Source organism: Pelodiscus sinensis, chromosome 28 (genome assembly GCF_049634645.1).
Source record: "Pelodiscus sinensis isolate JC-2024 chromosome 28, ASM4963464v1, whole genome shotgun sequence".
Taxonomy (NCBI): domain Eukaryota; kingdom Metazoa; phylum Chordata; order Testudines; family Trionychidae; genus Pelodiscus; species Pelodiscus sinensis.
Genome location: NC_134738.1, coordinates 15,881,067 through 15,900,840, shown reverse-complemented (window position 1 = coordinate 15,900,840; position 19,774 = coordinate 15,881,067). Strand labels below are relative to the sequence as shown.

Below are 19,774 nucleotides of genomic sequence, written 5' to 3'. Positions count from 1 at the left end.
AATTTTAAAAGAACTAAAAATCCCCAAACCGCTGCCCTTCACGCACGTTAGCCCCTGTGACAGCGACCCAGCTCAGAACTTCCCTTCTGACCATGAGGAAGTCCCTACTTCCCAACCCTTTCCGACCAGTTCTGCATTCACATGCCTATTCTGAACCGGAGACCTGCCCTTCCACCAGCTTCTACTTCAACGACCTGTGGCGAGGTTATGTAGTTACGTGGCTAGTGCAAGAGGGGCAGGCGTTGCTAGAAAACGTTTTAAAATTTTGTTGTAATACTCATTTTTATACCGAGATTCAGTTGTGTTCGGGAAGTGAGTATCTAAAGTGCAACAATTAGTCTCTGAGGTTTTCTCAGATTTTTAAAGCCAAACGGGACCAGTGTGATCATCTAGTCTGACTGTGTATATAAAACATGCCAGAGAATTTCACCCCGTAATTCTTCCATCTAGCCCACTAACTTGTGGGTGAGCTCAAGCATTTTTAAAAACCAAGACTAAGCATCGTTCCAAAAGATTTCACAGGCTGGATAATCCATCATGCCTCTTCGGAAGTTATTCCAATGGTTAATTACCCTCATTGTTAACATTTTGCATCTTATTTTCCTTCAGTGTCTCTCCACAACAGTAATCAAATTATGCTGGCCAGACTCGGTTTGAAACCTGTTTAAACACTGTTTTGCCTGCCAAGTATAAATAACCGTACAGCTCTGTTTTATAAATGTTGTTGTAAACAAAATCATTTCTGCATTAGGCAGTCTGGAAACAATTGTTTAAAAAAACCATTTTTGTACACACAAGGCTTGTTTTACCCTAGCCAGACAAAACATTGTCCAAAAGCAGTTTTTAAAACCTGTTCAACTCACATAATTTAATAGCCAGTAAGGATGGAACATTAAAGTGACTTTCATGGTAACCACACAAAAGCAACTTTTCATAACAAAGCCCCTCCTGTAGGGAAGTGTTTCTCAACCAGCGGTACGAGTACCCTTAGGGGTATTTGAGAGAAGCCTGGGGGGTACGCCAACACAACTGAAATTTGGAGAAAACGGAATTTTTGTTTTACGTTTTACAACATTTTATTATTTTTACACCCAAAAATGTCATCGCTGCCCGGCTACAAATACATTTTGTAAACAAATGTGTTGCAAAGGTAGAAAAAAATTGTGTGTGTCTGAAACTGTAGGTACTAGGGGTACTTGTAATTTTTTTTTAAAGGGGTACTTTATAAAAAAAGGTTGAGAAACACTGATCTAGGACAGTCAAACAAAGAGCAGTGTATCTGTACTAAACAGCTTTCTGTTAGTAACATCTTTAGGCAGATATCAGTGAAAGGTTCTGTGACATTAGAACAACTAATTATTAAATAGAAACCGCTTGGCTCAATATGGGGTGAATGAATATTCCATAAAAGTCAGACTAGATGATCTTGTGATCTGTTCACACCTTTCAAAATCTACCAATCTGAGCTTTCTTACTGAAGAGCAAGCCACGAAAACGATACTGCCCCGTATGAGACGAACCCAAGAAACACTGCAGGACTTTCAGAAAGGAGCACTCCGACCATGCTGGACCAGAATAGAAAGACAGCAAGTTTCTGCAGGACTTACCCCGTGTCCGTGGCATTTTTTCTTCACATCACAGTCATAGTTCAGGACCGAGACACTTACACACTGGAAGTGCCTACAGATCTAAGTAAGTAAAAAGACAAGAGTAGCCCCAATCCAAATACGATGGTTTTGGACTAATATGATCACATCCACCCTCCCTCCCTTTCCATTCTCCAACATCTGTTTTACCTGGACTCTTGCTCAGTAGGCAATTCGCTGCCTGCACTATTCCCACGCTAGCTTCGATTGGCACTGCTCAGCAAACTCCACCCACTTAGGCCACGCCTCCACTTACTGGAGGATCGACACTCTGGGATCGATCTTCCGGGGTTTGATTTAGTGGGGCTAGTAAAGACCTGCTAAATCCAATGCTGAGAGTTCCCCCATTTGTGTCAGTACTCCTCGCTGTCATGAGGAGTAAGGGAAATCGATGGGAGAGTTTCTCCCATTGACCTCCCGCTGTGGAGATGGTGCCAAGCTTGGCTTAACATACATCACCTCCAGCTATAAACAACATAGCTGGAGCTGCGAACCTTAAGCCGACCTTCTGGGCATAGCACAGACCTGACCTTAGAGAATGCGCACTCTCCTCTCATCCTGGAAGCTTTAATTCTGTTTGCTATAATAAACGTGATGCAAATAAGTGGCATTTTCTTCTAAAGTCCTTCTGACAAGGTCTCAATACAGAGCAGTACAGGTTCTCTAGTCCGGCACTCTTGGCACCTGACCGGTGCCGAACCAGAGAATTTGCCAGACAATGGGAGGTCAATATCATCTAGCAACATGACCAACACTGCCGCTGCTTGCTGGGCTCTTGGAGGACACTAAGGGGTAGGTTAGGGCTAAATAATCCTAGAATACTCCAGGAGCTGACAGAGGAGGTAGCTGAGCCTTTAGCTATCATCTTTGGAGACAGGCAAGTCATGGATTGTGAAGTTTTGTATTACTTGCATGCACCAACATTAACGTGCATTAATATGAATGTGTATGCATGCAAACAAGGAGCTGTCTATCAAAGTCTAACAACCCTTTTAGCTTTTATCCTAGGAATATTTTAAAGTTATTAATTTGTTACTGCTTACTTTTCCAGCATCACATTTTGTGCCTTCATTCACCATTCCAGGATCTGGAACATCTGATCCGAGCTTGAAATCCACACCCCAGCATGTAGTGCCTTTGATGGGGGTTTGAATTATTGCCGGTTCAATCCCAAAAACAGGCATGGTTTTCACATTCTCACACTGTAGCTTCCCACACATGGCGTTCCTATGACAGTATGACATAGGGGTCGTTATGGTTCTGGTGTTCAATTCATACAAAAGAAAGGATCAACCTGCATTTGGCTTTCTGGCCTTCATTTCCTAATGGAGGATTATTAAAAACTAGATGAGACACGCTCCTACATACTATCATCATGCTGACGTAAAAAGCAGAACAAGAGTGAATGGAGCATCATTCTAAAACCATAACAAGGACATTGATTCATCCCTGTTGTTGGCAAAAATTTGTGATCCTCAAGCAAAAGCAAATATACCCCTGCACCACCTTTATCTCTAGGCTAAGAATGAATCAATAACAAAGAACTAGAGCAAACTCTCTCATCATAAGCCAAATCTCAAATACACTCGGGCAATGGGGGGGGGGGGGGGAGTGAAAGAGTGTGTCTACCTGACACCATTATGCCTCATGCTGAGGGTAGTAAAAAGCAAAAGAACAATAAAATGCATGTTCTTCTTTTCCAAGATGCCTCTTTTTATACATGAATTGATCAAACTGTACAAGAATTGTTTGAAAAGGCATGCCGATCTAGATAAAGACAAACAGTGCAATCGAGCTATAAAGCAATTTGGAATATTTTGTACGCTTATGTAGTTGTTAACCTAAGCTCCAAGAGCCCCGATTCAAAATCTAAGGCTGTAAAAGAACTTTTCTAAGCTCCTCTGTGTTGGTTTCTGAGTGACACACGGCACCAGGGAAGGGAGACAATGGCTATTGCAAAGTTGCGCTATGCATAAAGGTTTGACAGTGGAAGCATCTGCCTGTGGATTTTTAGCGACTTTCTGAATGGCACCCGTTTTGCGTTCCCTCCCTCGCCAGACCCGCCTTACCAGCTGGAACACTTTTTGTAGTCATGGCCATGGTACCCACAGTTGCCAAACCTGTCACCTTTGGAATTCACTTCAGCAAAACAAATGTTCGGGGCAGCCTTTGCTCCTGCAAGGACAGAGGGAGAGCGAGGTCAGCACACCGAGAGCTAGAGACACGTCTTGCACTGCGAGCACGTGTCTTTGTGGTCCCAGAACTCGACCAAAATACACAAATGGGATAAAACGGTTCCACTAGAGAGGGTCCAAGCTAACAGCACAGACAAAATACAGTCACTTAGAAAGAAATACTATTCACTGGACATTAAGTCTTGATCAACAGATTGAGCCCTGTAATAGAATCTGACAGATGAACGCATCATAGCAAGGAAATTAGCAGTACTCGAGTCCCTAACACAGCATGAATTTTATGAGACAATGACGTGTCATAAATACCAGAAATAGTTTAAAATCCTTTGCCAATTCTGGCTAGTCTTTTCTTGCAGACTAAAAACCCCCCTAAAATCCACATTCATTAAACAAACTGGTTGTTTTGCTCTCTTTGCCGCAGCCCTCCAAACCGTTCCTTACTTGAGCCGAAGATCGCCTGGCACTGTGAGTCATAGTACTGGCAAACCCCGTTGTAGCAATAGGCTTCATCATTCTGGCAGGGGTGCCCGTTCTGAACAGTGACGTCCTGCTGACAAAACTGGGAAGTCCCGTTGCAATACTCAGCGAGATCACATTCATTGGTACTTGCCCGGCACACAGTGCCGCCTGGCAGGAACTGGGAAGGGAGGAAAAATTAAAACCCAAGAGAAGATGTAAAAAGCCATTCAGAGAGTAGGGAAGTGACAGTGTAATCGTGCACATGGTTAACCGATGAGCCTGAGCTCACTGGTTAACATTGACAATTACATGCAGGTTCCGTGTGCCTGCCATTCCACGCTGCTGCCTCTGATACAGTGGCAGCCGGGCAAAGATGGGGAGGCAGGTGGGAGCAGGTACTCGTGGCTTGCTCCCCTCGCACACGGGCTCCCGGGGAGCCAACGGCCACCCCGCATGTAACCACTGAAATCTTCAATGGTTACTTAATTACACACATTTTCACATCCTTAACAGTAATACAGATTCTGCAAATGATCCAAGAAAGGCGTAACCGACGGAACATGGACTTTGCCGAAGTAACTCTTTTGTGCTGGACACATGCAATAGGTTCCCGGTTCAGCACAGACCCCTTCTTTCCTGGACCCACTAATCCAGCCCCGCACTCCTTTGTAATCTGAGTGGGCGGAGAATGTTTTAAGACACGAGATTCTTCCCACACCATCCTGGGGTCTCTTACCCGACACTTTTTACAGCAGTCGCCATACGCACATTCAGCCCCTGCTCGGAGTTTACAAGTACCTGATTCACAGCAAGGATCGCTTTCACATTCCTGTAAATTGAAGCCGGAAGCGTGAGTCAGTGAGCGATAAAGCAGCATAGCCGCATGCCTGCACAAACGCCGGCAGGCTACATTTAACATGGAGTTATGTGAGCAACATTGGTGAATCGTCCTGCTTACTAACCTTTGGTGAACCACAATCACACTCCTCCCCAGCATCCACCAACTTGTTGCCACAATACGGGATGCTATAGGTCTCATCTGGGTTGGGAACATTGAGCAGACAGCTGCCACCTTTGTTCAGAGTTAACTTCTCAAAGTCTTCTAAACTGCAACTGCTGAAGTTTCTGGATCCTCTGTGACAGAAAACATTGGCAATTTCTTACACCAGGTCCACTAATGAGTTCTTCTTGGCCAGGGTTAACATGATCTTCAATCAGGTAACCTAGGTGGTTTGTGCTTTCTAACGTGGACAAGTACTGAGTTGCTAAGTAGACTGGTAATCAGCTAGTGAGCCTTGCATCTGACAAAGGTTTTTACCCATGAAAGCTTATGCCCAAATACATCTGTTAGGCTTTGAGGTGCCACAGGACTCCTTGGTTGCTTTTAAGGACAATATATTTAGATACTCTGAACGCAGAATGAGACACAAGTCTTTCTGCTACATTCATAAAGCAAAAATCTTTATGTGAAAGACCACTGGCCATCCCTAAATGGAAAATTTGAACTGCCCCACGAGTTCAACTATATAACCTCCTGATGACACAATAGGGGGAGAGGGGACAATTGGGGGGCTGCAGGAGAGCTTCCACCCCCAGAAGCCCCCAGAAGCCCGCAGAGCCAGCCCAGTCCTCCCCATCGGGGGTTCGTGCCCCATTCCTCCCTCACCTCCTTCCACTTACCCTTCCCTAGCCCCTCTTCTTGATGTACAAAATAAAGATAACGTCTTCCAAAATGGAATCTGTCTTTATTGAACAAAACTGGGGGAGACGGGGAAAAGGAGGTAGGAGAGGGGAAGAGAGAGGCTGGGAGAGGGGAGGGCAACTAAAATGATCAGGGGTTGGGAACAGGTCCCATATGAAGAGAGGCTAAAGAGACTGGGACTTTTCAGCTTAGAAAAGAGGAGACGGAGGGGGGACAGGATAGAGGTCTCTAAAAGCAGGAGTTGGGTGGAGAGGGTGCATACAGAAAAGTTCTTCATTAGTTCCCATAAAGAAGGACTAGAGGACACCAAAGGAAAGGAATGGGTAGCAGGCTTCAAAGTAGTAACAGAAAGTTGTTCTTCACAAAGCAAAGAGTCAACCTGTGGAACTCCTTGCTGCAGGAGGCTGTGAAGGCTACAACTAGAACAGAGTTTAAAGGGAAGTGAGATCAAGTCATGGAGGTTGGGTCCATGGAGTGGTATTAGCCAGGGGGTAGGAGTGGTGTCCCTGCCCGAAGTTTGTGGAAGGCTGGAGAGGGATGGCACGAGACAAATGGCTTGGTCACTGTCTTCGGTCCATCCCCTCCAGGGTCCCTAGGGTTGGCCGCTGTCGGCAGACAGGCTACTGGGCTAGATGGACCTTTGGTCTGACCCAGGACGGCCATTGTAAGCTCAGGGCTCAGGGTCGGGGGTCTCAGTGGACCCCCTTGATTCTCTTGCACACCTGCTCCTGGGTGGCCAGGCTGGCAGTTCTCCTGCCCTAGACGGCCACTTTCCTGTGCCTAGTGTGGAGGTCGTGGACGAGGTCCACGATGTCTGCACTAGCCCAGGCAGGTGCCCGCCTCTTGCGGTCCCGGGCAAGCTCCCGGGAGCCGCCAGCCTGGTCCCGGGAAGAGGGGGAGGGCTGGGGGGCATCGGGTGGCTGGCTCGAGCCGTGCCAGGTGCAGGGTCTGCTGGCTGGGTGCTGGCAGGCTTGCACCTGGCATGGGCACCGTAGCCAGCCCGTGCCCCTTTAAGGGGTCCGGGGCTGGGAGGGGGGCAGAAGAGTTTCCCTGGTGTTGGCCAGAGTGGCCACCAGGGAAACCTGGGGAGGGCTAGCCTCCCACTAGTTCGAATTAAGGGGCTACACACCCCTTAATTCGAACTAGCTAGTTCGAACTAGGCTTAATCCTCGTAGAATGAGGTTTTCCTAGTTCGAACTAAGCGCTCCGCTAGTTCGAATTAAGTTCGAACTAGCGGAGCGCTAGTGTAGCGCCTATCAAAGATAATTCGAACTAACGTCCGTTAGTTTGAATTAACTTTGTAGTGTAGACATACCCCAACAGAGTCACAATTGGAGAAATAACACAAGGGAAGAGATGCCATTTAAACACAAGACCAGGAGCCAGGAACTCCTGAGTTAAGTCGTCTAATCTTCCTGTTCCCAAACACAAGGATAATCCAGTAGCTATTCCACACTTGCTCTTTTTCGGGACATTTCTTATTCTGCACTAAAAGTGCTTTTGTGCAGTTGATCTGAGTCCATTATAGGTGGACACTGTGGTTTATTCTGTATTAGCTTCACATGTAGATTGCCCCAAATGTTTGCTTCCTCCTACGCGCGTCGCTACAATCAATTAGCTGTTTGCAAGAATGCTTTGAATAGTAACAGCGTCCTATAAATGCTAAATACAAAGACTATTTCTTTGTTCATCGTCTATGGACATACCCTTCACTTGGTATAGAGGAAAGTTACTTACGATGCTCCAGAGTTCATGATGCAGTTTGCTGCACCACAGTGACAAACCCTTTCGTCATCATGATTCATTCCCAGGTTATGACCCAGCTCATGAGCAACAATTGATGCGAACATCTGCACGCTGATTTGTCCAAACTACATAAAACCAAAAGGCAGAGAGTGAATTGCTGTAGAATCTGTACTAGGAAGAAGCCAGCGTTCCCCCAGCCCCTTTAGAAATACTAGGCTTAGTCGCTGCATTAACGTGATCTTCAATCAGGCAACCTAGACGGTTTATGCTTTCTAACTTGCACGAGTGCTGAGTTGCCGAGTAGATTGGTAAGGCTATCAAGCCTTGAGTCTCTACGTTAGTGGTTCTCCAGGTCTGGTCCAAGATTACTGATGACCTGTGGAGTATCTACTGGCATGTCACATGGTACCGTCTCGCCTCTAAGTCTAGCTGCTAACCAGCGTTCCAGAAGCTAAACTACATTGACGAACTTACTGTCGCTTTTCCACAGACATCATCAGAGATGTCATGTGAACCCACCACAAAACCCTCAAGGGTGTCATGTAGTGTCAACTATAAATCCAGGAGTGACTCCAGTTAGAGCAGGGTTGGGCAAACGGGACTCCGTGGGCCAGATCCGACCCGACAAGCAGGTTGATCCAGCCCACCGAGGCTCTGCAGCTCCCCCGCCCCCAGGCCAATTTGGGCGTGGGGGTGGAGGGAAGCGCACGAAGTTTCCTCTGCCCTGCCAGGAGCACGCGGCACTTAGAAGCACCACATGCTCCTGGCAGGGCGGGAGGAGACAATACGCGCTTCCCCGCCCCCAAGCTCTGATTGGCCTGGGAGCAGAAGGGAGAGCGCACAAAGTCTCCTCCCACCTCCAGGGGTGTGGGCACCTGGGGAAACTCTCTGGGGTGGGGCAAAGTCTTCACGCGCTCCCCCACCCCTAGACCAATCATGGTGTGTGGGTGGGGAAGCATCCCGGCCCCGCCCTTTCTGCTTGAGGGCCCGCCTCTTCCGGTGCAGCCCGGGGTCATTTCAAAAATGTCTGAAGTGGCCCCCAGCAAAAAATGATTGCCCCCCCGAGTGAGACTAAAAACACGTGTGGAATCCATCGGCCACCAGGACTGCGCCGCAGCACAGCTAACACTGCAGAACACGCAGCATTTTTGCTTGCGCCCACGGCATCACACCCACCATGCAGAACTAGCCAGCTGCCTTTTCTTGGAACACACACCCCTCCCTCCACAGTGACCATGCAAGCTGCAAGCGGAGTGTCTCCGTGGCAAACTCTCTAAATGAGCTCTGGGAATAGACTCCTTGCTCAGATCTGCTGTTGCCGCTGCTTGTGGGGTGGCTGAAAAGCCCCCTCCCCTGCCTATTGCTGGAGCGTCTCACAGTAACGATGCTGGTGAATCTCTGATTTTCACAACAGTGCTACTGAAGTTGCATTGCAGTTTCAGCAATCGCATAGTTGCCTTGCTAAACCCTTGCTCTCTGATTTGGGAATGCCTGTTGTGAGTCCACAGATCATGCGCCAAACTGGGAATGCATTTCCGGAGGCTTACTCGGCACACTAATTTAGCTGGAATACCGGGGCTCAAAGAAGGAAAGCTCTGAACATAACCCAGCCTCTGTCCAGCACAAAACCAGGGTTAAACACGGTTCAGAGTGGGATCCACAGACACTGCTTAGGACCATGGCATGTCTGTTTAAAAATCTTTTACATTTTTTATTAAAGATACAGAATGAAAGAAAAACAGTGAAAGTACTTGAAATGTGACGTATTAAACACGGTGACCATTTGAATCCCATTCCTGTTTCCTCTTCCCTTAAGCTGGGTAAAGTTTTTAGAGACCCTCGTTTGACAGCCTGTCAGAGAGTGTGAAAGAACCGACTGTCCTTGTTGGCGGGAAAGAGAAGTTACTTGAGATGGGCAGGAACGGTCATTGTCGTGGTTGTTGCTGAAGTCCAATCCCGTTCCCCAGACAAGACACACACACAACGAAGGGAGAGAGAACAGACACACACACACACACACAACACGAAGGAAGAGAGGGGACACACACACAAACACACACACACACACAACGAAGGGAGAGAGAACAGACACACACACACACACAACACGAAGGAAGAGAGGGGACACACACACACACACACACAACGAAGGGAGAGAGAACAGACACACACACACACACACAACACGAAGGAAGAGAGGGGACACACACACACACACACACACACACACAACGAAGGGAGAGAGAACAGACACACACACACACACAACACGAAGGAAGAGAGGGGACACACACACACACACACACAACGAAGGGAGAGAGAACAGACACACACACGCACACACACAACGAAGGGAGAGAGAACAGACACACACACACACACACACACAACGAAGGGAGAGAGGGGACACAGACACACACACACAACGAAGGGAGAGAGAACAGACACACACACACACACACACACAACACGAAGGGAGAGAGGGGACACACACACACACACAACGAAGGGAGAGAGGGGACACACACACACACACAACGAAGGGAGAGAGGGGACACACACACACACACACACAACAAAGGGAGAGGGGACACACACACACACAACAAAGGGAGAGGGGACACACACACACACACACACACAACGAAGGGAGAGAGGACACACACAACAAAGGGAGAGGGGACACACACACACACACACACACACACACACACACACACACACACACACACACACACACACACCCCCCCGAAGGGAGAGAGAACGGCAGAGATAGAAAATGCAGTTTCTGGCTTTGGTGTTGTCTGACATTTCCAACTTCCCTGCTGGGAAAACACCGGCCCAGCGCAGTTTCATCAGCCACCCAGAGACCTGGCAAAGGCGGACCGGCCCTGGGCTGTATAGGGCACTGCCTTTGGCTGCCTCCTCCTGGTCACAGGCTTACAAGCATGCTGACAAACGCAGTCTGGGCAGCGCCGCCAGACTCACCGAAGAGAAGACAGAAGAGACAGACAGGCGAGGAAGGAAGAGAGCACACGGGGGAGGGGTCAGCGACAAACTCATATCTCAGGAGCAGATGAAGGTGGCCAAGTTATCGGGATACTTCGTTCAGACCAGGCCTGCCGACGGGAGGGGGGGACAAAGGGGCCTGTGGTTCCCAGCCGCCGCCCTAGTCCCTTTACACGGCTGTGGGAGCACCGCCCCGGGCAGCTCAGAGGGCCAGCAGGGAGGGGAGGCACGGGCCAAGCAGCGATGGGGAACGGCCCCTTAGCGCCGCCCCCTTCCTGGAGCACGGACCCGCCCCCTCCATGTTGCCCACGGTCCTGGCAATCCTGTCAGCCCCCCTGGTTCTGGCCCAGACTGGTCAGGACATTTTTCGGGTTTAGGAAAAAGGCGTGGGGCCCTTGCACACCGTGGAGTAGGCAGCCATGCTGGCAAAGCTCACTCCTTCCGGCAGCCGGCAAGTGCTAGCCAGCTTTCCCTACGAGCCCCCCTCTCTCTGTGTGTTTTAAGGCCCTCACCAATTAGGTCTAGTTTCTGACACACCAATGTTGGTTAATTGATTTCCAGTCTCATACTGTTTTGTTTCCCAGATAGGACCCTAAGATTTATGTCTGAAGGCCTTTTGGTTTGGGCTGCTTCAGTCTGTCTCTGTCCTGGACCTTAGCCCCACCCACTTTGTTAGTGCAAGTCACCGGAACACTTTCTGAACTTTCCCTTTTTACAGCAGAGCTCGCAGGGAGGGTCCCTCTGTAATCCCGTGGTCACAACTTCCCCTCGCTCCCGCTGACGTCAGCCAGAGATGGGAGCTCTGCCCCCAAGGAAAGAGCCAGGCCTTGATACGCCAGGCTGCCGGCACAGGAATGGCACTGACCACTGCTAGGGTCTTTGAACTACTCCAGGACCTGAGCTGCAGTACGACCACACAGGGAGAATTAAAGGAGGCAGAACGCAGCCGAATTCTCTTGCTACGGTAGGGTGTCAGATCCTTAACGCTCTCCCGCTTCGGCACTGAAGATGCAGAGTTCACATTACAGGTTTATGCAAAGGGGTATTAAAGATATCCTACCACATTAATCCCTCCTGCATGGCTTTTGGAGCACACTGTGCCAACATAGGCCATTCCTGCAGTTCCACCAAACCCCTTCTTCCTAGAGCACATCAGAAAGAAAAAATTAAAGACGCATCAACATCACTGGGCTGAAGGCGCGATAGCCTATAACACAGTGACCAGCTGGGCAGCAGCTCAGTGCATCCCTCTGGGTCCCGGCTATGGCTTCTGCTTGGCAAGTGTTGTCTCACGGGAAGAACCGTGCTAAGCGGGTGTGGCTGGCAGCAATCCCATGCTTCTTCACAGCAGCTTGTTTTCCACAAGTTTAGCCAGTCAATCCCCACTCCGCCCCAACCCAAAACCATAACATACCAACCCTGCTTTTGTCTGGCAATGTGTATGGCAGTGCCTGCTTCCTTAGTCTCGATTAACTTCTCTTTCCTCTGCTTCCCCTTTACATTTTGTTTCTCTAATGTTCTTACAGAAAGTCTGGGTGTAACACTAGAGCATGTACAGGGTTTTACTTTGCATAACAGGCTAGAAGTACAGGGAAGTCTTCACATCCAACTTTACCAATCGTATCAAGCCTTTTTTTTATGTGAAATAAATTTGCTGGAAGGAGCTATCTGCCAAGGTGCCTTCTGACACATTGTAAGTTACCAAGCCCCCATCGTCTGATCTCGCTACAGTATGCTACAGAGCATTTTAATAACAAGAACATCTCATGGGGAGCTTCCAAATATTAAACAAACTCCAGCTTAAGAAAGTGGTGCTAATCCAGGATGCACTTAAAAAACAACAAATAGTCTGGTAGCACTTTAACAAAACATGGAGATGGGATCAGGTTGAACTTCTCTATCTGGCACTCTCTGGTCGGGAAACATCCGTGGTCCAGCGTGATTTTAGTGAGCTGGGTGTCCAGCTTATCATGGGTGTGCCCAAGTTTCCCGCGGTCCCATAAAGTCTGTTCATAGGAATCGGTCCTGGCTCTCAGTGTTCTGTGCTGCTATTTCACTCCAATTTACTCCTCAATGTTTTCTAAGAGCCCAGCAAGCAGCGGCAGCATTGGGAATGCTGCTAGACAATATCGACTTCCTGTGGTCCAGCAAATTCCCTGGTTCGGCACCGGTCAGGCCCCAACGGTGCCAGACTAGAGAGGTTCAAACGACAGTACAATGATACAAACATGCTAATGACCTGGAGAAACACAAGTTAATTCTACACAGAAAGACTCAAATCACGTGACTAGCTTTGGGATACTGATTACAGAAACAGGTTGTGCTCCATGTGCAACACTCCAGAGCCGTGTGGCCTTCTAGGGAAAAGGCCTAGATCTACAAGTCTGCAATGAACGACGTGGCAAAGGCTTATCTGGGAAGCCACCCCCAGCTGTCAGCTTTTCAGAAGAGATATCAAGCAGCAGTGTGTTGGGAACAACCCAAACGTTCTAATTTTAGGAACCTCCCCGCCTGCCAGGAACCAGAGATCTGCCTGCTGGTGGGCACCAGGGAAAGCTTCTGAGAGGTGCAACACGTTGATGCTGAACAGTCATGCTGCCTCTGTAAAGGGCGTGTGCAGTAGGTTGTTCCTGAGTGACCACAGCAAAGTCACTGCCATGGAGTCTCCAGTGAATGTTGCTTTCGTAAGTTATGACTCGTAAGCAAGCTCCCCTGGCAAAGCCCTTTCCTAAGATTAGTTCTGGAGGGGGCAGGTTCCCAGCACTTACAGAATAAACTGGGCACTGTCGTGTCGTCGGCGCGTGACAAGATTCTTCTCCCGCCACTGTACAAAGTTCCCCAGCACGTCGCCGGCACTTCCCTCGGTGCTAATCAAGTTTTGGTACTTCCAGATCTCCAAGCCGACCAGCACGATGCGAATATTCAGCATAATGTACATCTGGAACAGCAAAGACAAGGGGAGAATACACCCTTTTATAGATGCACATAATCACACTGCCAACATCTAACTGTTCAATTTCCCTATGCAATAAGAATGTCAGTTTCCTCAATCAGACAGACCCTGCTATTGCATGTTAGTGGGCTACAGGACGAGTGTCTGCATGCCACAGCGAGAGGGTGCTGCAGAAAACCCAAAGAGACAAACAGAAAGGATCCTGCACACAAATGAATGGTGTCCCCAGCAAACCAAAGTCAAATCAAAACAGAGCCTAACAGATTTGTAGTTTCTCAGGACAAGAGAGACAGCAGGACCCTCAGCCCAGCTCCGTCCAATGGGAGCTTCTAGGATTGTACGGCGGGCAGGGGCAGCACGTGAAGCCCTCCCCCTGCAGGGCACAGTGTAGAGAGGCACGTGGAGGGAACTGCTGGCCACTTTGAGCAGTCTGGGGCTGCGGTGGGCAAGGAGCCTGCCTGGGACAGGCTGCACACTGGATCCAAAGACTTAGCAGGCCGCATCTTGCTGATCCCTGGTCTAGCTGGTGCTCGGTCCTGCCATGAGTGCAGAGGACTGGACTTATGAGCTCTTGAATCATTAGTATCCCTCCCAACCGGACACTGGCTTTCCTTTGAGCATCCATTTCCTGACAGGGCCTAGCCCTGCTTAGCAGCATCCAGACAGGATAACAGACCCAGGGGGTCGGTTTAGAGAATTAAACATGGAAGTTGCACGGTTACAGCACTGAATATTATCACCCACGGAGACACAGACTAGCTTTAACTTACACTGTCCAGGTAATTTGCTAGATGCACCATCTCTTCTCTCACCGCAGTTACACTACTGCTCATCACCTCGTACTGCAATGCAAAGAGGGGTGTCAATGGCAGTGAGCTGGGATCAGTATGATCACAAGACAGGGGAGGAGGAACAACTTTCAAGCATTGTTCTCAGGCTCCCAGCCTCCTGCGTGGAAGATACACCCGGGAATGTTGTCAGAACAAAAGCACTAGAAGAGACGAGGAAGCAGCCAGAGCATCATCTGTTCACGAGAGGCAGAATATGAAGAGAAATATTCTCCTTCGACCATTAGAATCCTTGAATGTAAAACTCCGACCCTCTGAGGTTTTACTGAATATCTTATTTTGCAACGAGTAACAGTGTATCTATTTAAACTGTCCACTTCACGCCTGGTATTGTCCTTTAATAAATCCATTTGTGATAATGAGGGTTGAAGGAATGTTTTAAGTACCAAAAGGTACAATATTATTCTGCCTTACAATTTTTCATAATTATTGGGGGGGGGGGTTAAGTTACATCTCCCTCCACCATAAGCAAGGAACTAAGGAAAAACCAATATATAATCCTACCTGTTCTTTGTCCACAACTATGAACAGCTCGACATATCTCGTCTGGGGAAGTATAGCTCTTTTCCGCTGCAAACAGCAAAAATAAACGTTTGCAGCCAACTAAAGTTTACCAAGTTCATCTCTACAAAGAAGGTGAGCTCATCCTAGTCCACACTCACATTTCACACTCAGTAAAACAAACGCTTTACTAATGGAATAAGAAAAACACCCAAATTTTAAAAAAAACCACCTCGTGCAAAGTAATAATTCCTCCGCATGTGTTTTTGACTAAAGACTGGCCACATAACCAATACATTTTGAAAGGGATTGTTTATTCTCATTCACTTCCATTAGAAAGGCAATGTATACCTCTTTGTAGACGAAGCAGGAAACAGCTGGTAACAGCTGTGATAAATACCACCTGTTAGGAGCTGCTAACAAATGCTGTACAGAACACAAGCACAACTGGTTGTCACACTCTATATGTTTTACAGCTCCCATCTTTCTAGGTGAAATTTAAACTGTAAATGAAAGAAAGAAACCCCGCACTAACACAGCTACTTGGAAATGGGGTAACCAGGGGAGCTAGCAGCCTTGCTGGGCCCCTGGGCAAGGTGGGGGCGTGGCTCCATGCTCCTGGAAGGGGCGGGGCCTCAGGCTGAAGGGGCGGGGCTGGGGCGGCCCATCCTCAGTACTCCCCAGGCCACGGTGCACCCACCCGCCAGCCCTCGGAGCTGACACTCCAGCGGCAAGTTAACGGGCCTAGGGCCCCAGGTGCCGCTGCAGCAGCTGGGGGAGCCCTGGGTCCTTTGGAATCACTGGGCCCCAGGGCAGTTGCCCTCCCACCCCCATCAATGGGTCTGGGTGTAACAGCCCCAGTTTCAGCAGGGTACGTGCCGCGCTGGCATCGGACACAGAACTCTGCCCGAAGCTCGCCCCTGACCGCAGCGGCACACGGCTCTGTCCATGTTCCTCAGCTCGCCCCACACGGCAACCATGCGGCTGCTTCCGTGCCAACACAGCCACTGCCACCAGGTTCACACGGCATACCTCCACCGCGGGGAGGAAAGTGCCCACGTTGCGCTCCTTCCCTGTGGCAGGCCTGGGAAACCCCACCCACCTTTTCCACGTCAGAGCGGTGGTACCACACTGCACCGCAGAAGACTGCAGAGTACTCACTCGCAGCAACTGAGTCATGCTGGGAGGGTGCGCGTCCTCGGTGCGCTCTCTTTCAGGGTCGGTGCTGTTGACGCCGCACATCATGGGTTGCTTCTTCACATCCTCCATTCGATAGAGGATGTGTTTGAGGCCAGAGGAGGAATCCATCGGCTCAATTCCATACACAACATTTTCCACTTGCAGCAGTCCCCTAACAACCACATGAAACACATGAGCGCCAAGCCTTGCAGCACAAAGTCCAGAGGCTGCTCTTCTCCAGGGGGCGGGACAACAAATATCAGACAGACAGACAGACAGACAGAAAGAAAGAAAAGAGCAAAGCGAGGCCACGATCCTGCAGACACTGGTGTGCAAGCAGCTCGTGACGTCAACAGAACAACCCACGTCAGCTACATTAAGCACATTCATAACAGTTTGCAGAATCGGGACCTTAATTGTCCATTCTGCAAGGAAAAATATTTCCATTTGGTTAATGTTGCCATTTACGTTTCTGCAACAGCAAAGAGCAGCAACCGGAGCACGAATAATAGACAAATCAAGACAATCTTAAAGGTGCTGAAATTACCTCAGGTCAAAGATTTTTTCAAATTAAAGCTGATCATAAAACACTTTAAGTGCCACAGCTCAGTAAAACTCCTGACCAAGATTTCATTTAAAAACTCCCAAACACAAGAATAATTGCATCCAAAACAAAAAAAGATCATTTAAATTAACCTTCTATACGAGATTGTATAAATACTAAGGACAGATGCAACAATGTCTATTGGAGTCGCTGATGGCGGAACAGTGAAGTCGGTTGTTCAGGTGGGTGGGGAAGAATTCTGGATTGAAATTTTTGAGGACAAGTGCTAGTGATCAAATCATTTTGTTTTAATCAAAATATTTATTCGTTTGGTACCAACAAATGACTGCAAAGCCAGGCTGGTGTTAACCCAACTCTCGCAGGCCACCCCACACCAGCAGAGGAAACACAATTTGGCTCAGAACGAAGTCAGTCAGCAGGACAATGGGACTCTGTTTTGGAGAACTGGATGACAACCATGAGCAGCTGTGAGAATGACATCCACAAGACGAGTTCGGTTACCTGAGTCCAAAGCAAGTGCTGACAGCGACCAGGGAATCCTGCATCCCCTCCACGTATCCCTGATAATGGCAGTGATCCTAAGAGGAAAATGAAGGAATTTATTATGTTTTATTCCTAGACACACACAGTGCAATGGACTCCAGCTGCTGCTGCTACTGTTCACCTCACTGCATCAAGGGTAGGATGAGATCTCCATCCCTCACCTGAAGATGTGTGTGCGGGAGAGGGCCAGGCATGTGCTTAGCCACCATGCAGGTAAACATGGCATTAGTAACCAAACGCCAGATGCTCTAGGACGGGGGTTCCCAACCTTTTCTATACCGCGGACTGGCAAACCCATTCACAAACTTTTGACAGACCGGTAACATTTTATTTGCATAGCTGCATATTCATTATGCAAATAATGAACATGGAAATTGCAAATAAAATGTTACCAGCAAAACCTCAGACTCGCCTCTGCCCTCCCAGCCCCCTCATACACTCCAACCCTGCTTTCTGCGCCCCCCTCATATTCCCAGCCCCCGGCCCTGAGCCTCCCCCGACTCATATTTCTTAAGAGTAAGAAATGTCTGTTATTCCCACCGCTCCATCCCAGCATCTCGTGAGCAAGACCATTAGTGGCAACCGTCCGGCGGACTCCTATGGGGCCAGGACCAGAGCAGGGAGGGGCCACAGCTCCTGCAGTGGGGTGGACTCTGTGTGGCCAGGCTTGTGCAGGCACCCAGCCCACGCCTTAGGGCTGAAGCAGGGGCCGGAGTGTGGGCGGGGCCACGCCTGGCAGTTTGGGAAGGCTGTTTCTTCCTCTGCCCCAATATCTGCCTCCCATGCCCCCATCCCCATGGGTCTCTGCAGCCCCCATCTCAAGGCTAAATGCAGTAACCCCATCGGTTCCGGCGTGAAAGCCTGACCTTTAGTCTGTTCCCTTTCCCCCATTCTGCACCCCGTCTGTGACCCTGCCAGCAGCCCTGTGAGCCCCACTCTGCTCTGAGCTGGCCCCAGGGCTGTGACGAACTGTACAGGGGAAATCTGCAGCACTGAGCACAAAGTTTGTATGTTAAGTGGGAAAACACACGTGCACCTAAGGAGTGCTGCAGTTCTGCCTCTGCCCACCAGAGGCCGCCACAGCAGCCGAACAGCTGGCCCGTTCTGGTGCCACATCGACCTCTGGTGGGTGAAAGGCAGGACTGCAGCACTTCCCAGGCAAAATGGTTTTGTAGATGGGAAAATACAAAATGATGCAAAACAGAGGAATTCAGGAAGTAAATTCTCCTGTCAGGGTTTGAATTCAACAGGAGCCATCTGGAGCCGAGCTCTAGGAAATATTTTCAACCCTTCTGGAGATTCCATGGCACGGGGAGGGCACTACTCTGAGAATTTAAGCCCTGGTGTAGGTAATGGGGATGTCAAAAAGTGGTTAATTAGGTAATTGTGACTGCTGAAAATCTTAGTGGTTCCAGGCTGCGGGCTCTGCAGAACAAAGCTTATACTACAGAGCCCTCAGCACAGCCGGCTCCCTGGGAGCGGGGCTGGCACCCAGGATCCGACTCCCAGGAGTGGGGCTGGGAGCCAGCATGCAGCCGTTACAGTAACCGATAAACTCATGCTGCTCCGTTAGCCATTTAAGCAGTTCTACGGTTACACCCCTAGTGGGTAATCCACCTCCCCTAGAGGCAGCAAGAGGGAAGAATTCTGCCATCGATCTAGCGCTGTCTGCACAGGGACTTAGGTCACCTTAAAGACCCGGTTGGGTGGGTGGATTTTGCACACCCTGAACACCATAGTTATGGCAACCTAATTTTCTAGTGCAGACCACGCCTAAATCCCACACCGATTGCCTGCAGCCTGGATCACGCTAGACAATTTGGTTGGCCCAACCACATCACTCGGGGGTGTGAAAAATCCACACCTCAAAGAGAAGTAGCATGATGTGTGGACCAACCCCGCACTGGGCCACCAGGGAGAGACAAATCCCTTGGTCCCAGGAGGCCACGCCCCCTTTCCCCAGCTGCCACGCTCCAGGTGGAAGAGCCAGAGAGCAGGCGGCCGCCCTGCTGAGTGGGGCGGGCTATGGAGGAGGAAGGCCGTGTACTGCGGGCTCCCCCGTGGTACCAGTGTCCCTCCTAGTGGCAGGGCCCATGGACCCACACTACGCTGCCGACCACTCACCGGCTCCAGAGACTGACGGGGACCCCAGGCCCCACCAGCCGAGGAGACACCTGGGATGCAATTTGTGGCAGGATGTGGCCTGGGCGATGCAGCAGAAGTTGATTCCCAGACCCTTAGCAGGGGACACCCTGGCTTCATAGGCCAGGCCGTGGCAGGCAGTCGTAGTTGGGGAACAGGCGCCTTGAGCAGGGCTGAATGGGGCTCAGTCTGTAGCCCCTGGCTTGGAACTCCGGGGAGCAGGAGGGGCCAGGTTCCCCTGCCACACGCCATGAGCCACTAGGCGTGGCTGCTCTTTGCTTTCGGG

General features: G+C 49.6%; 1 protein-coding gene across 1 annotated transcript in view; it reads right to left on the bottom strand.

The window, feature by feature from the left end:
• Positions 1-19,774, bottom strand: part of ADAM9 (ADAM metallopeptidase domain 9) — a 45,754-nt gene that overhangs the window by 6,899 nt on the left and 19,081 nt on the right. The window contains exons 5-17 of the mRNA XM_075910920.1: positions 17,305-17,381; positions 16,221-16,410; positions 15,063-15,128; positions 14,481-14,552; positions 13,526-13,695; positions 11,818-11,899; positions 7,740-7,873; positions 5,263-5,434; positions 5,037-5,129; positions 4,283-4,478; positions 3,716-3,821; positions 2,690-2,873; positions 1,608-1,688 (exon numbers count right to left, since the gene is read on the bottom strand). Coding sequence (XP_075767035.1) covers positions 1,608-1,688; positions 2,690-2,873; positions 3,716-3,821; positions 4,283-4,478; positions 5,037-5,129; positions 5,263-5,434; positions 7,740-7,873; positions 11,818-11,899; positions 13,526-13,695; positions 14,481-14,552; positions 15,063-15,128; positions 16,221-16,410; positions 17,305-17,381 — 1,623 coding nt within the window. The remainder of the gene's footprint in view (positions 1-1,607; positions 1,689-2,689; positions 2,874-3,715; positions 3,822-4,282; positions 4,479-5,036; positions 5,130-5,262; positions 5,435-7,739; positions 7,874-11,817; positions 11,900-13,525; positions 13,696-14,480; positions 14,553-15,062; positions 15,129-16,220; positions 16,411-17,304; positions 17,382-19,774) is intronic.